General features: G+C 49.5%; 6 protein-coding genes and 1 non-coding gene across 17 annotated transcripts in view; 2 read left to right on the forward strand and 5 right to left on the reverse strand.

Moving 5' to 3' along the window:
* LOC9652467 (pentatricopeptide repeat-containing protein At1g63400) overlaps positions 1-1,263 on the forward strand; it is a 2,653-nt gene extending 1,390 nt beyond the window's left edge. Inside the window, exon 2 of the mRNA XM_024666831.1 lies at positions 4-1,263. Coding sequence (XP_024522599.1) covers positions 4-1,065 — 1,062 coding nt within the window. The 3' untranslated portion in view covers positions 1,066-1,263. The remainder of the gene's footprint in view (positions 1-3) is intronic.
* On the reverse strand, positions 1,105-5,133 carry LOC9652653 (lysine-specific demethylase JMJ706). Of its 2 annotated transcripts, none has more exons than XM_024666824.1 (12): positions 4,506-5,133; positions 4,262-4,421; positions 3,980-4,199; positions 3,872-3,925; positions 3,734-3,813; positions 3,400-3,677; positions 2,950-3,336; positions 2,569-2,894; positions 2,394-2,513; positions 2,222-2,338; positions 2,082-2,171; positions 1,105-2,028 (listed from the first exon to the last, which is right to left on the reverse strand). In XM_024666824.1, the coding sequence occupies exons 1-12, from the start codon at positions 4,759-4,761 to the stop codon at positions 1,372-1,374; spliced, it is 2,745 nt and encodes a 914-aa protein (XP_024522592.1). In that variant the 5' UTR covers positions 4,762-5,133; the 3' UTR covers positions 1,105-1,371. The 2 variants fall into 2 exon arrangements, with proteins under 2 accessions (XP_024522592.1, XP_002993156.2); XM_002993110.2 differs by having other exon boundaries at positions 2,222-2,341.
* Positions 5,134-5,443: 310 nt separating this feature from the next.
* On the reverse strand, positions 5,444-7,510 carry LOC112343427 (photosynthetic NDH subunit of subcomplex B 4, chloroplastic-like). 8 transcript variants are annotated; one of them, XM_024666855.1, is made up of 9 exons: positions 7,307-7,433; positions 7,106-7,189; positions 6,908-7,046; positions 6,803-6,858; positions 6,659-6,730; positions 6,266-6,601; positions 6,105-6,196; positions 5,827-6,054; positions 5,446-5,751 (listed from the first exon to the last, which is right to left on the reverse strand). In XM_024666855.1, the coding sequence occupies exons 1-6, from the start codon at positions 7,427-7,429 to the stop codon at positions 6,482-6,484; spliced, it is 594 nt and encodes a 197-aa protein (XP_024522623.1). In that variant the 5' UTR covers positions 7,430-7,433; the 3' UTR covers positions 5,446-5,751; positions 5,827-6,054; positions 6,105-6,196; positions 6,266-6,481. The 8 variants fall into 8 exon arrangements, with proteins under 8 accessions (XP_024522627.1, XP_024522623.1, XP_024522626.1 ...); XM_024666858.1 differs by adding an exon at positions 7,486-7,510 and having other exon boundaries at positions 5,827-6,601; positions 7,307-7,408; XM_024666854.1 differs by having other exon boundaries at positions 5,827-6,196.
* Positions 7,458-8,560, reverse strand: LOC9652468 (trafficking protein particle complex subunit 5). Its single transcript, XM_002993111.2, has 8 exons — positions 8,436-8,560; positions 8,293-8,381; positions 8,174-8,237; positions 8,046-8,123; positions 7,917-7,993; positions 7,790-7,856; positions 7,626-7,733; positions 7,458-7,560 (listed from the first exon to the last, which is right to left on the reverse strand). Exons 1-8 carry the CDS (start codon positions 8,505-8,507, stop codon positions 7,531-7,533), a joined length of 585 nt encoding a protein of 194 aa, XP_002993157.1. The 5' UTR covers positions 8,508-8,560; the 3' UTR covers positions 7,458-7,530.
* A 395-nt stretch (positions 8,561-8,955) lies between these two features.
* On the reverse strand, positions 8,956-9,027 carry TRNAT-UGU. The gene has a single exon. It is a non-coding gene; the product is annotated as a tRNA-Thr (tRNA).
* Positions 9,028-9,284: 257 nt separating this feature from the next.
* On the forward strand, positions 9,285-12,538 carry LOC9652654 (kinesin-like protein KIN-14U). Of its 3 annotated transcripts, none has more exons than XM_024666865.1 (11): positions 9,285-9,421; positions 9,628-10,068; positions 10,132-10,215; positions 10,308-10,469; positions 10,532-10,638; positions 10,700-10,878; positions 10,931-11,092; positions 11,155-11,367; positions 11,426-11,463; positions 11,522-11,649; positions 11,709-12,511. In XM_024666865.1, the coding sequence occupies exons 2-11, from the start codon at positions 9,876-9,878 to the stop codon at positions 12,369-12,371; spliced, it is 1,929 nt and encodes a 642-aa protein (XP_024522633.1). In that variant the 5' UTR covers positions 9,285-9,421; positions 9,628-9,875; the 3' UTR covers positions 12,372-12,511. The 3 variants fall into 3 exon arrangements, 2 of the variants coding, with proteins under 2 accessions (XP_024522633.1, XP_024522632.1); XM_024666864.1 differs by having other exon boundaries at positions 9,807-10,068; XR_002991269.1 differs by lacking the exon at positions 9,285-9,421 and adding an exon at positions 12,520-12,538 and having other exon boundaries at positions 9,432-10,068; positions 11,709-12,434.
* A 109-nt stretch (positions 12,539-12,647) lies between these two features.
* On the reverse strand, positions 12,648-13,205 carry LOC9652655 (dirigent protein 21). Its single transcript, XM_002993112.2, has one exon. It carries the CDS (start codon positions 13,203-13,205, stop codon positions 12,648-12,650), a length of 558 nt encoding a protein of 185 aa, XP_002993158.2.
* Positions 13,206-13,298: the final 93 nt, after the last annotated feature.

Consider the following 13,298-nt stretch of genomic DNA (forward strand, 5'->3'; position numbering starts at 1 on the left):
TGCCACCCGGACATCATCACCTACACGGCGCTCATCGGCGGCTTCTGCAAGGCGCGCGACGTCGGCCGCGGCCTGGAGCTGCTGGGCGAAGTCACCCGCCGCGGCTTCACCCCGGACATCGTCACGTACTCCACCGTCATCGATGGTCTCTGCAAGGCGGGCCGGCTGCGCGACGCCGTGGACATCTTCGAGGAGATGAGCTGCGCGCCGACCGCCATCACCTACAACTCGCTCATCGGGGGCTACTGCCGGGCCGGGGACATGGACGAGGCGATCCGGCTGCTCGGGAAGATGGTGGACGACAACTGCGCGCCGGACGTGATAACTTACACCACGCTCATGTCCGCCTTCTGCAAGATGGGCCGCCTGGACGACGCCTACGAGCTCTTCCAGCAGATGGTTGCCAACAAGCTCAGCCCCGACGTCGTCACCTTTACGAGCCTGGTGGACGGCCTGTGCGGCGAGGGCCGGATGGAGGACGCGCTGGAGCTGCTCGAGGAGATCACCCGCCGGGGCTGCCCGCCGACCATCTACACGTACAACTGCGTCGTCGACGGCTACTGCAAGTCCAACCAGGTGCGCAAGGCCGAGGAGCTGGTGGCGGACTTTCGGAGCCGCGGCTTCGTCCCCAACACCGTGACTTACAACATCCTCGTCGCTGGCTGCTGCCGGGCCGGGAGGACGGATCAGGCGCTCCAGTACCTGGACCAGCTCAACTCGGAAGGCGGCCCCTGCCCGACCAGCGTCGCCATGTACGCTATCATTCTCGACGCGCTGTGCCGGGACGGGCGGACGGACGACGCGGTCCAGTTCTACGAGGAGATGATCCAGAGAGGATATGTCCCTGCGGCTGCCACCTTTGCCACGGTTGTCTTTGCGCTGTGCAAGGCCCACCAGCCTCAGCAGGCTCACGAGCTTCTCGAGGAGATGATCAAGTATGGCCACACGCCGGGGCCTGGGACCTGTGACGCTGTCGTCTCTGCCTACTGCCGGGCCGGGATGATCCAAAAGGCCGACGAGCTGGCCAGCGAGCTCAGGCTTTACACGGACAAGAGTTCTTCCTAACTGGAAGAACACCAGAAAAAAGCGCATCATTAAAGAATCGAAAGAATAGTGTACCAGTTTGAGATTAGTTGAGAAAAGAAAAACAATCGCGGCGCGGGATCAAGCTTTTTCCTTGTTCGCGCGCCCCGCCGGCCTCAATGCAGTTGAGGCCGAAAGAATGAAATGCTAGCTAGAAGCTAAACAGGAACTTCCAAACAAGCTAAGTGGTGATCAACCAAACAATGAATTTGTACAGACGCACCTTGCGAGGATAAGCAATCGACCGATGATCACGTGGCCAAAAGAATGGTTAAAATCAATCCCGTGCTACCTAGTGCGCTGGGACCTGTGTGCTTGAGAATAGTCCTTGCAGCTATGCTCAAACCTCGAGTAAGAAGAGCTCTCTACCGACCGTCTCAAGCCATCCGCATGAGTGCTGCCCCTGGAGACGAGAATGTTCTCGCCGGAACCTTCAGCACCCCTGAAAGGTGGCAAGGACGGACCTTTCACTTTGAATCTTGGAAACACCTTCCTGGGCCTGTCCCGGTCTGCGTCTAAACCAGCTGCTCCCTTTACACTATCTACACTCGGCCTCGTTCCATCCCACCTTCCTAGCTGATGACGAGTGTTAGAATCCGCAGCAGAGCAGTGCGACCTGTTAGTTTTAATCCCCCTGTCCGCCTGGCAGTCAGTTGCTACAAAATCTTGGTCAGCTTGGGAATCGGACGTGGATGACAAACAAAATGACTGCTCTGCTGGTAGTGACTGGCTCCTTGGCCTTCCCGCTGGAAACGTTAGCAAGCCGCTATCCTGACAGGGCCTCTTCCGGGAGCAGCCTTTCTCTCTATGTCCATCTGCTTTGTTAATTTCCCGCTTTCCTAGGACGGAGCTATCTGTACTCTGATTAGCAGGATCCCGTCTAAAGAAACCTTCCAGCTCTTCCGCTTGCGAGGGGGAAAATATCCTCTTCAATCGTTGGCAAGCCTGAACAGTCCACAAGTCAGCACAGCCACGTACAGCTAGCTTGTCAAACGAACCTTGTATGTCAGTGCCGAATGATTGGTATCATTGTCATTCACGCATACGAAGTGTAAATTTGAGACCTCAGTTCGCCATTTTCGTTTGATCTGTTCACAACAGAGTTTGTTTGACGCTCAACAGAACATAGAAAGATTACCTCTTCTACAGAACCCGAAATGTGAAGTTCTGAGATAATGTCTCTAAGCAGTAAAGCCGACTCTCCAGAAGATGCCCGCCAAACTTTAACCACGTGCTGCTGTTTGGCAACCTCTCCCTGCTGAATTCACTTAATCAAATAAAATCATAGCAAAATTTGAATTGATAGCTACCTCCACATTTTGAGAATTGAGTTCCTTCACGTCTTTTGGTTCCTTCTTGAAACATAGACTCAAACGATTTCTCTCATTGGTCCGCTTCGAAGGCATCGAGCGAACAGCTACTCCTGGTTTCTATAGCAACAAAAAACTAGATTAAAACAAAGCAATCAAATGACTTTGCACTTACAGGTGCCTTGTTCACACAAGTGTCCACAGATTTCTTTGCATCCGCGTCAGCGTCACTATTCGTAGTGACGACTGAAGAACCAAAAATGATAGGTGACTCCAAGTCTGGGGCATCGATGTTGTCAAACGGCACATAACCACTGTATTCTTCGCCGTCAAGAAAATCTTCCTCCAGTAAAGCCGAATCGAAAACCATGCCATCGTCAACAACAGGTAGAGGTGAAACGACAGTTTGAAATCGAAGTGCCACCGCATCCATCTTCTTGATATCCCTGTGCAAGAAGACCTGCCTTTCTTTTCCGCATTGGCACTTGCGCATTTCTTGAGCTGTAGTCAGAAATTTGTAAGAGATGCATAGAAAAAGGAAGAACAAAACGCTTACCATGATTTAAGCATGTCGGCTCTGGAAAACATTTGCACGTCAAAAAAGAGACGTAGCACATGTGTTTGCATAGGCTGCAAGGAATATTGATAGGAGCAGCCAACGACGTGTAGATTGCGGCACCTCGTTCTTTCAACAGCCATCTGACCTTGTGCTGAAAGGCCATCAGCTGCACGAAGGCAGATTTGACCGGCATTTGCATTAAGCTTTCGGCATTTTGTTTTTTTTCGTTGTCTGAAGCATCCAAGCCTTGCGCTTCTCTCCAGAGAAGCTCTTCATGGGGCAATAGCGGCATACGATTCAGCAACGAATAACGACGACAAGCAGCAGCACCGAAAGGGAACCAGTCTGCCATAGCGAAATTAACTGCCTCTCCACAGTTGAAACCTGGCACAACAGCAAAGAAGACAACGTCATAAACGCCATTAAAGTCTTTTCAAGTAAACTAACCGTGGCTGAAACCAGCGTGATATGAACGCGGAAAGGTGAGGACATATTCTCCTGGAGCTTGCACAGCCTTATAGACCGGTACACCATGCTTGACGAGAATGTTCGGAGGAAACATCGTTGTTTTTCCAATAAGCAGATCATAAGCAGCCCCTTGACCATGTTCCGACAGCAGCTTCTCAGCGTATATTTCTTCCTTAACTACACTCTCGAATCTTTGAGCTGCCTCTCCTGGAACACCGTACCATGTTTTCGGGGCCCCACAGTGATGATAGTTGATGCTGAATTAAAAAAGAAACGCATAAACAGAGCGAAAGGTAGTTGCAATCCATCTTACCTGTAAAGATAATGATCCTCAACATGCCACGCAAACATACTGAACAGCATCCCAATATACAGCATAGGTTCAGTGACTCCCTGCCAAGATTGACAACCGAGTCAAAAACCACAAAACCACAGAATTCTACATGCTTACGGGAATAATTGTCTCGAGTAGACGCAATATAGATTTTGGCAGAGAAGAAACAATCTGAAAGGAAGAGCAATTAAAAAACAACACTCTTTCCAAGTCCTACCCGCCTACCTTCAAGTTCCAATTGCTGGAGGCTAAAGGGTCAGCAGGGCTCGAAGAGAAGGCACTGCCATCAACGTCACTGGCGTACTGAATGTGGTCAGACTTCCCGGCAAGCATCTCCTTCCAAAATTCGGCTTCGACAAACAAAGGTGGCTGAATAGCAGCAGTGGAAAACCTGCGCGAGTGGAACTTGTTGGCCATCTTCTCAAACTCCGAGAAAGTGTAGCGCCTGCAACATAACAGAAGCCTGTTAGCATTGTAAACTCCCAAGGTCGCCACAACACCACTTACTGCGCGCTTGTCAGAAATGTAACTTTGTTATTGTCACTATCCCAATCCGAGAGGCTCATGGGCTGGACTCGCGTGCTGAACTTAAACCCAGACTTTTCCTTCATGAGAACCCTGCCGGCCGGGACGGAAGGTAGAATTGGAGGAATGATCTTGCATATACCTGCGCGAATTCGACTTAGTAAAAATCATACGAAACAAAGGGGATGAGGAAGAGGAAGAAACGCTAGAGGAATACGAAACGAACCATATTTCGAAGCCAGTGGAGAAATGCTGGAAATGTAAGCAAGGGGATCCTTGAACTCGTCGATTGAGGGAGTGAAGACGACGCATTGCGGAATCTGGGAGATCCAACTCACGTCACCGCCGAATCTATCCGCCTTGACGCTTTCGTGCTCGCCGCCATGCTCCAGAGGGGGCCAATTCCCGTCAAAGACTCTCTCCCTATGACCCCGGAAGACGTTCTCCTGGATTTTGAGGGCATCCCCACCGCTCCTGGCCATAATCCCGCTAGCACCAATTCATCGCTCGATTCCCCGACGGCGCCGCGGCAATCCCCCCAAAATTTCCCCTCGCGAGCGCGATCCAGCTGACGAATCGGTTACCTGGACGCGCCGCCAGATTTCTCGGCGCCAGCGCCTGCTTCTCGCCGCCGAGCCGCGCATCGCCGAAAGAAACCTAACCGATGCTTGCGTCGGAGGCGCGCATCCAAGCGGCAAGAGCAAGACTGACCGGGAGAGAAAGGGAAATATTTTTTACCTAGGAAGACTAGGGGCAAGGGAAAGGCGCAGGGCAATGCACGCCATGCTCGTCAAAAAAGGCGGACACTCCACACACACCGCAGCCGGCCGACGCGGTATGCCGCAAAACGCACACACACAAACGCACGAATGGAACAATGCCAGACGGCGGACGCAAACTGACGGCGTTTTAAACTCGCGGCGGGGGGCTGCCAACGGCCAGGGCCAGCCGCGCTGCCACGCGGACGGCGCCGATGGGGCTCCACACGGAATATGCGGCCAAACCCACGGTCGTTTTACCGGTTTGTATGCGCGTAGACGCTGACACGAGTCACAACACGGCGGGAGAGAGGAAGGAATCTCCTGCCAAACCGGCAGCGAATATCCCTCGCTCGCTACCTCTTCCTCTTACTTTAGCTGGAGAGTCGATCGAGATCCCCGTGTGTAGGAGATTAAAGACGAGCAGCTTAAACGCTTGATATAAAAAGCAAAAAAGTAACATTCTTTGCCCTTTTTCCTCTCTTTTTTTTCCTCTCTCTCTCTCTCTCTCGCCTTTTTTTTTTCGCTTTCCCTGTCTGTCGTCCTCCAGACTAGTTCCAGTCTCTCATCACCCCTTTCCATGGATAAGACCCTTTCTCTGGATCCAATGCGCCGGTCTGATGCAAAAGTTTGGTGGTGAGAGCGACCGAACCAAACGCAACCAAACCAAACCCACCGATTAATCGTGTATGGCTTTAGCGTCACCTACAAAACCTGCGACGAACAGGAGAGAAACACAAGCTTTTAAACATTCCCGAATAGAATAAAACCTTGGAAAAGCAAGAGTACCTTGCAACAGTGGAAGCACCAAGGCATGATAATAGAAGAACTTCTCCAGAAGCCACATCACGTACTTGGAATATCAGAGCTTGGGCCGAAGGAAGAAGTGCCACTTTGATGTTTCAGAAGCAACGGGGTGGGCGGCAGCGCAGTGGCAGCACTTGTGATGATCACTGTGGGACTAAAGTCGGGCCCCCGAATTCACGTTCCAATCATGTGCTCGCGATTCCTGAGGTCCTGTGGATAAATTCATAAACAAACAAGGCTCCCGGACAGTGTCATATCACCTCCTGTGCGTCTGATTAGAACCGAAAAGAAATGCGAGAAAAGCTTAAAGACCGGCTTCGTTGGCAAAGGTTTACTTCGTCCTGGGAAAATTCTTCTCAATCATACAAAAGTCAGTGGCGAGAGAAGCATCGCAAGCAAAACTAAACAGGAAATTCCATACCAGATATCCACGCAGGCTAAAGCGCGAAAACCGGTGGCTGTCTGTCTTGAGGTATGTTCCACGTAAAAACAATCTGCTCCTTAAAAAAAAGCACGTAAGAACCAACAAAGACGTGACTTGTCCATCCAAAGCGTTTCCGCGAAAGGCAGTACACGGTGTCGTACTTAAAAACCTGCGCGGAGCGAATCTATACATTATAGACAGTGGAGTCATACCTCACACCCGCTCTTTTTCTTTCTCCTCGACTTGCTTCAGGAGCCTGGATTTCTCTTCGAGTTCCCGCTGAAGCTCCTCTTCCCAAAGTTCTTCACGAGCTTCTATCTCTTCCCTTTCAGTCTGTGTATCGAAGTTTAAGCGTTCTGTTAGAAACTGATTTTTGTTTTCTACACTTGCCTTGTCATATTGCCAGTGAACGGATCCATCACCTCCGGCACGACGATAATCGTCTCCATCATAGTAAGGATCCTAGAATTGCGTTACGTAAGAAGAATAAAAAATGCTTTAGCTCAAGCTTTTACAAACGAAGCACGAACTTACAATCATGGAGCCAGCAACGCAGCACCCGAACGAGAACAGGATCGCAATAAACATATCTGGAAAGAAAATCAGCAGTTCCCGATGACAAGCTGTATCTATTAATACGCTTACACATGTTTTTTATCTCTTGCTCGCTCATCACCCAGGTGTTGAAAACTTCTTCGACAGGTCTGGTGGTAGCAAGCGTGAATAAGCCTATTAGACTGAAAGAATGTAGCCTGAATTCCGTGTGCTTTTTAGACTTCTGGAGAGAAACTTCCGTTAGGAATGAGAAATACAAACAATATAGAAATGAATGCAAACCTTTGCTCGTTCGAACTGCTTGCATTTTGCCGAAACATTACATCCAGACTTCTTCAGCGCACCCGGGAGACTAGAATTCAAGCGCTGGAATTTGAAAAACACCACAGAGCGGCCATTGAATGAGCCACACAGTGATTTTCATCACGTTGTTCTTTAGAGCATGAAATTTGGTACCTCCATTTAGTTCATTCTTTCGCATACCTGTGATGCCGTATCAATGCAACCCTTGACGACCGGTGTGGAGCATGTATTGCAAGGCGCCATTGCCACAGCCATTACCCAATCACTTGCTTCCGTGGCCTTCTGCTGTAAAACATGTGGCATCCTTTATTCGTCCACATAAGCTGGTTAATTGTTGATAAGTGGAAACAAAAGCTCACTTGTTTCTTTGGCCACAGCCTTCTTCTTACAATGCATATTTCATGCTAGCCAAGACGTGCCTCTCGTCTCAAAACCTGCCAGAATTTTTACGCCGCAAAGGATTAAAAGCTAGAACCGCAGGGACGATGCTTTATCTTACCTCCTCGGAAAATTTGATTAGAATTGTTGTCCTTGGCCGACTCTGGCCTTCCATTGGTACGTAATGAGCCGTTACTCTCGCAGGAAATCCAGCACCTTCCAACACACCCTGCGAGGAGAGAAAACCTCAGAATTTTTACTTGAAATGAGACATCTATGCCCAACCTTTACAATACCCGCGACATATGCTCCGCAGTTAAACGCTCCCATGTCCTTGGGCACTGAGATGTATCTAAAAACCATGGCAAAATTAATGCGTTTTTTCGCAGCACAAACTTCCAGAGAAACTTACTTGTTCACGAGAAGTTCTTTCTCGCTGATCATGTACTCGTCGTCGTGCTCCGTGCCTTTTTCCAACGAGTCGGCAACCTATTCGGAGAGATCACTTCTACTTGCCTGAAAGAAAAACCACGAGACTTACCTTTCCAAAGAGAGACTTCCAGACGGTGGTGTGGACAAAAGATAAGATTCCTAGCAATCGTATCTCTCGTTTGTTACCCTATGCGAGAGTTAAAACAAAAAATTAACACGTCTACTAGAGATTCTTACCTTCTCTCTGTGACACAAAAGCTCGAGGAAACGGAGACCAACGCCATATCCCTGATCCTCCAATCTTTGAGAGACTTCCATCACATACATTCTCACAGTGAAGCATCGAGATTTTTTACCTGCGCTCGAGCTCTGCGATGTTATCTACTCGCGTCTGGTTGTACTGCACGATCTCGGAGAACAAAAACGAGAGAGCATTCACACTGACCTGGAAATGCGATCTTGTGCTTGCATTCTATGAGATCAAGATCATCGTGCTTACCTCGGATTTGCCCTTCCCAAGACGCCGGTCCACGACATTGACGATCTGCTTCACAGCTCTGGCGCCTATCATCGCAAGAACCCTAGAAGTAGCTGGCAGGAATCGAGCTCACGACCTCCCTAGAAAGCGAACACGTGGCGAGCTGTCGAGTTGTCCAGATGTGAAAGGTTAGGGCTAGAGAGGCGCTCGGGAATTGCAAGGTATTCGCTCCTGTCCTGCCTCGACATGAAAACTAGAAACTCCCCACTCCAGTCACTCAAAATTCTCCATTCGTCTTCGTCAATTTGTGGATGAAGGAGTTGGGATCCAAAAGAGAAAACCGCAATGTTTTGGGAAATCTTCGCGGGCGTGAAGCCGACGGTGGCGCTGCGAGCTGCCGGAGCGATCCTGCTCGTGGCAGCTGCCAAGGTCTCCAACGCGATCAAGGAGAATGGAAGCAAACGCTACGAATTGATCAGCACAAGTGATTCCATGTAGCGATCAGGACAAACCAATGTAAAAAGTACATTGCAATTAACTTTGCCCCCGCAGAGGGTTGAACTCTGGACCTCCAGTTTACAAGACTGGCGCTCTACCACTGAGCTACAAGGGCATTTCGCATAAAACCCTTTCGACAAAAACGTCTTTCTCAGTCCTGCCCTGCGCGATTAATTAACGCAAGCATTGTGAAGGGAATATATTACAACGAGACAATGTATAGATACGGCTGTCAGTGGAGATTTCGCTATAATCCATGGCCATGCATCACACCCATAGCATTCTATGTATGTAACGCATAGCCTAGAGCTATATATCATAGTCGCAATCATGAATCATGCAACATGTCACAATGCATGATGGGGGCAAAATGCGAACTATGTCATGCCATGCATCACACACCATTGCACTACATTCAAAGCGTGTGTGATGGATGGGACCTCTCGCTCTCTCTCGCACACAAGATCCCTGGAAGAAATCTTAGGTTTGAGCAACGGATCTTCTTCCAGGTGTGTAGAAACCCTTGCCTTGGAAGTGTTGTTTGCGAAGTTCTTGCGAGTTCTTTCGTGGGTGTGAGAAGTTCGTGACAGAAATGCCATAGCCTTGGAGGTTTTTGCGGTCGATCAAGTCCTCCGCCTTTGTCTCTGTGTCGATTATCGGAGCTGGGCTCCCTTTTTTTTTCTTTCTTGATGAATGGTTTTTTCCTGGAAAACAGTGCAGACTGCTGCATCGACTGAATAGTTCTCGCCCACCGATCGAGACAAACAAAGTTTTTATGTCGGAGAAACTTTCACAGTCGCTCAGGAGCTTTTCTTTATTTTCGCTGTTCATCCTCTTTCTGTGATGACTACTGCTTTCCTTTTGCTAATGGCAGTCCTGTGCTTTTGTCTGCAGCTTCAATCATTTTGAGAACATCTCCATTGCCTCTGGATGTTTTCTAAGAAGTAGCAACCACAGTTTGTGATGGGATCTCTCGATCTCGATCAGTCGTTCGAGCGGCTCGGGGATTCTTTCAGGTGTCTCAGCCTGGACGCGCGCAAGGAATTTAGCCTCGTGAACTCGGTGAAGCTCGTCATCGAGGACTTCCATTCGGAGGGCTCTCAGGAAGACAACGCTAGTGGCAGCAAACCAGGAGATTCTCTCGGAGCTCTCGAAGGTTGGCCTCTTTTCTTCTTGCTTTACTTCCTCCTCTTAAAGCTGAATAAGACTTTCTCGCCAGGAGAGCTCATTCTACTCAAGGCAGCTTTTGCTCTGTCGAATGTTAACAGAAGGCTGAGCCTCGGCAAGCTACTCGATCTCCAAGGTATGCTTCTGCTTCTTTTTGCTTCTTCTTTTTTCTTCTTTCGTCTTTCCGGCCTTGTTGTTGATAATACCTGTTTAATGCTAGCTTTGCAGGGAATGTACGAGTGTTTTGCAGAGTGAGGCCTTATCTCCCTCACGAAAATGTCGCCCATGCCTGCGAGGTTGTCTCTCCGACCGAGGTTCGCGTCTCTTCCAACGGGGAGCCTTCCAAAACGTTCAAGTTTGATAAAGTATTTTCTCCCTCGGCCTCGCAAGGTACGAACATTTTTCATTTCTCGAGATGTAGATTCTGAAGAAACTTGCTTCAATTCTTGCAGAGGATGTTTTTCTGGACGTGCAGCCGACTATCAAGTCTGCTCTGGACGGCCACAACATTTGTATATTCTCTTACGGCCAAACAGGCACTGGGAAGACTTACACAATGGTAAGCACGCTCTGGAAGTGTTCTTCATTTCTCTCAATGCTAACAGTCGAGTGATAAGCAGGAAGGCCAGAAAGGAGCCCCTGGAATTGTTCCTCGGACACTGCAGCAGCTTTTCAAGGACAAGAATTTGCCAACCAGTGACTATCGCTTCACTTTGAGCATGTTGGAGATTTACAAAGGAACACTGCGTGATCTTCTGGTTCCTCGGCCGACGCGACTAACAGACCCTCCAGCAAAAAGGTTTGTCTCTGTGACATGATCATTATACGTTCTAAGCCGCTTTTCTTTGTAGCTTGAATATTCATCTGAGCGTTTCGGATCACGTAGAGGTCGAGAACCTGACGGAGTATGTGATAGACAATCTCTCAGACGCTCTCAAGTTTTACAGGAAAGGTACTCGTGCCAGATCCACTTCGTCCACAAGCTCAAATGAAAGCTCCAGCAGATCACACTGGTTCGATTTCCTCTTTTCTTCTATTTTTCGTGTATATAGGCTTGACAATATTGATCGTGCAGCTTGGTTCGAGTAAACATTGTTCGCAAGTCCCAGTTAGATAAAGTCTCGAGAAGCAAAGTGTGGCTTATTGATCTCGGTGGCAGCGAACGCTTCTTCAAAACCCAGGCATGGGGTAAGGTTTTGGAGGAAGGCAAATCCATCAACGTCTCCCTCACTGCACTGGGAGACGTGATCAGTGCTCTACAAAAAAAGCAAGCACACATTCCTTACAGGTATGCATAGAGCCCTTACTATAGCTCGAATGGTATCACAAACATTTTGCTTCTCCAGGAACAGCAAGCTGACGCAAATTCTTCGGGATTGCCTCGGTAAGGAAACTTGTTCTTTTTCATTTTTTCGGTTCTTTTGATTGTTTTTTGTCTGTAGGATGTAACTCCAAAGTTGTCATGTTCGTCCATGCAAGTCCCAGGGAGGAGGACTCGGCAGAGACCATTTGTTCCTTGACGTTCGCAGCTAGAGCGCGAGGAATTCACTTAAGTCGCGACTGTGCAGCAGTAAGATTTTATTTATTTGTTGTTCTTTCTTTCAACCTTGAGGTGATCTCCTTCCACAGAAATCCCGGGAGCGAGAAGCGCGGATCTCCAGCATCGTCCAGAAAATGGAGGCTCTGGAAGGTGAGTGCCAGCGCCTAAGTGTCGATATCCAGGCTCTCGAGTCGACCATCAACGAGAAGAAAAGAAACTCCACACGTTTCAGTGACGCTCATCAGCTCCTCGAAAGCTCTGACCATCGCAACGACAAGCTAACCTGTGCGGTTACGACGAATCCATCTCCAAGTACACCATCTTTGCCGAGGTTTATGACACCGACGATAAGCAGCCTGTGCAAGAACCGGTGCGCGTTGCAAGAGTTCAACGAGCCAATCTGGCCGGAAAGCCTGCTCGCCAAGAAGATCAAGAGCTTCGCTAGCTCGGACTCTCCGCAGATTTCCATCGATCTGGGAAGAAAACGCGCTATAGTTCCCGCTTCTCGGCAAAGGATTCATCATCCACAGCAGCAGCAGCAGCAGCAAGTAAGAAATCCGGCTCTCATGACTCCAAATGGACAGGAGGAAGACTCGAGCACTCCAACAAAGGCTGCTCTAGCATCCAGATCTAGGAGCGCAGCTCATGTGAAATGGAGCAAAGAAGAGATGGAGCAGCAACGATCGTCGAGAACTAAGATCCAGAGGCGGCTCACACTGGAGTGCTCTAGCCGATTGAGCGTCAACTTCTGATCAAGCATAAGCTTAGGAAACTACGACCTTTCTCTATAGTTTGTGCTCGAGTTTGTAAACGAGTTTTCTTGTAGCCAATAACTTCTGATCAAGCGAGCCTAGGAGACTACCATCTTTCTCCAAGTTTGTGCTTGAGTTTATTACAGAGTTTTCTTGTGCTCATGATCCATATGATTTTCAGTAGTTTTCCCGGACTATATCAAAGCTATGTGAGAGAGAGAGAGAGAGAGAGAGTGTAAGAAAAGTCAAGTATAGTCAAATGTGGTCAGCACGAGTCTAGCAGTCTAGCCTGTAGAAGATGTTCCAGAAGAGCACAAGTCCGCCAGGCTCGTTGCCCACGGTGGACACCGTCGCGTATCCTCGCGCGCAACGAAACTCGCCACTCCCCCCAATCACGGCGAGCTCGCGCTGGGGATCCAGGAAGGGATTCTGGCCATGGAGGCTGATGCTCCCGGCGCGGCCAAAGATCTCCACCGTGGCGCTCTGGAGCAAGCTCAGCGCGGAGAGGGAATCGAAGGTGAACATCCCGCGCATTCTCCCGACCCTGGCGGATTGGATCGAGGGCGATCGCGTGAGCAGATCGTCGAACACCGCGACGACGCCGAAGTAAGTGTCGTTGTTGATCTGCGGCGTGGTGACGAAGGCGGTGGTGGGATTGGAGCCCGAGGTTTGATCGTGCATGTAGAACTGGAGGATGCTCCACGGCCGCTCCATTCGCCCGCTAATGGCTTGATCGTCGTTCTCACGCGGCGCCGCTGCTATTGGATCGCTGGTGCCCGATGGCGCCAATGCGAGTAGCGCGAAGAAGAGGATCGCGAGAGAAGAGGGAGCCATTCTGGATCGATCAACCAATTCATCGATGTCTCGCCATTTAAAGCCGCGCGTTTGTTTCTTTATTCCCTCACTCACCAAGAGTGCCGCTAGGGA

The sequence above is a fragment of the Selaginella moellendorffii genome, unplaced genomic scaffold, assembly GCF_000143415.4.
Source record: "Selaginella moellendorffii unplaced genomic scaffold, v1.0 SELMOscaffold_149, whole genome shotgun sequence".
Classification (NCBI taxonomy): Eukaryota; Viridiplantae; Streptophyta; class Lycopodiopsida; order Selaginellales; family Selaginellaceae; genus Selaginella; species Selaginella moellendorffii.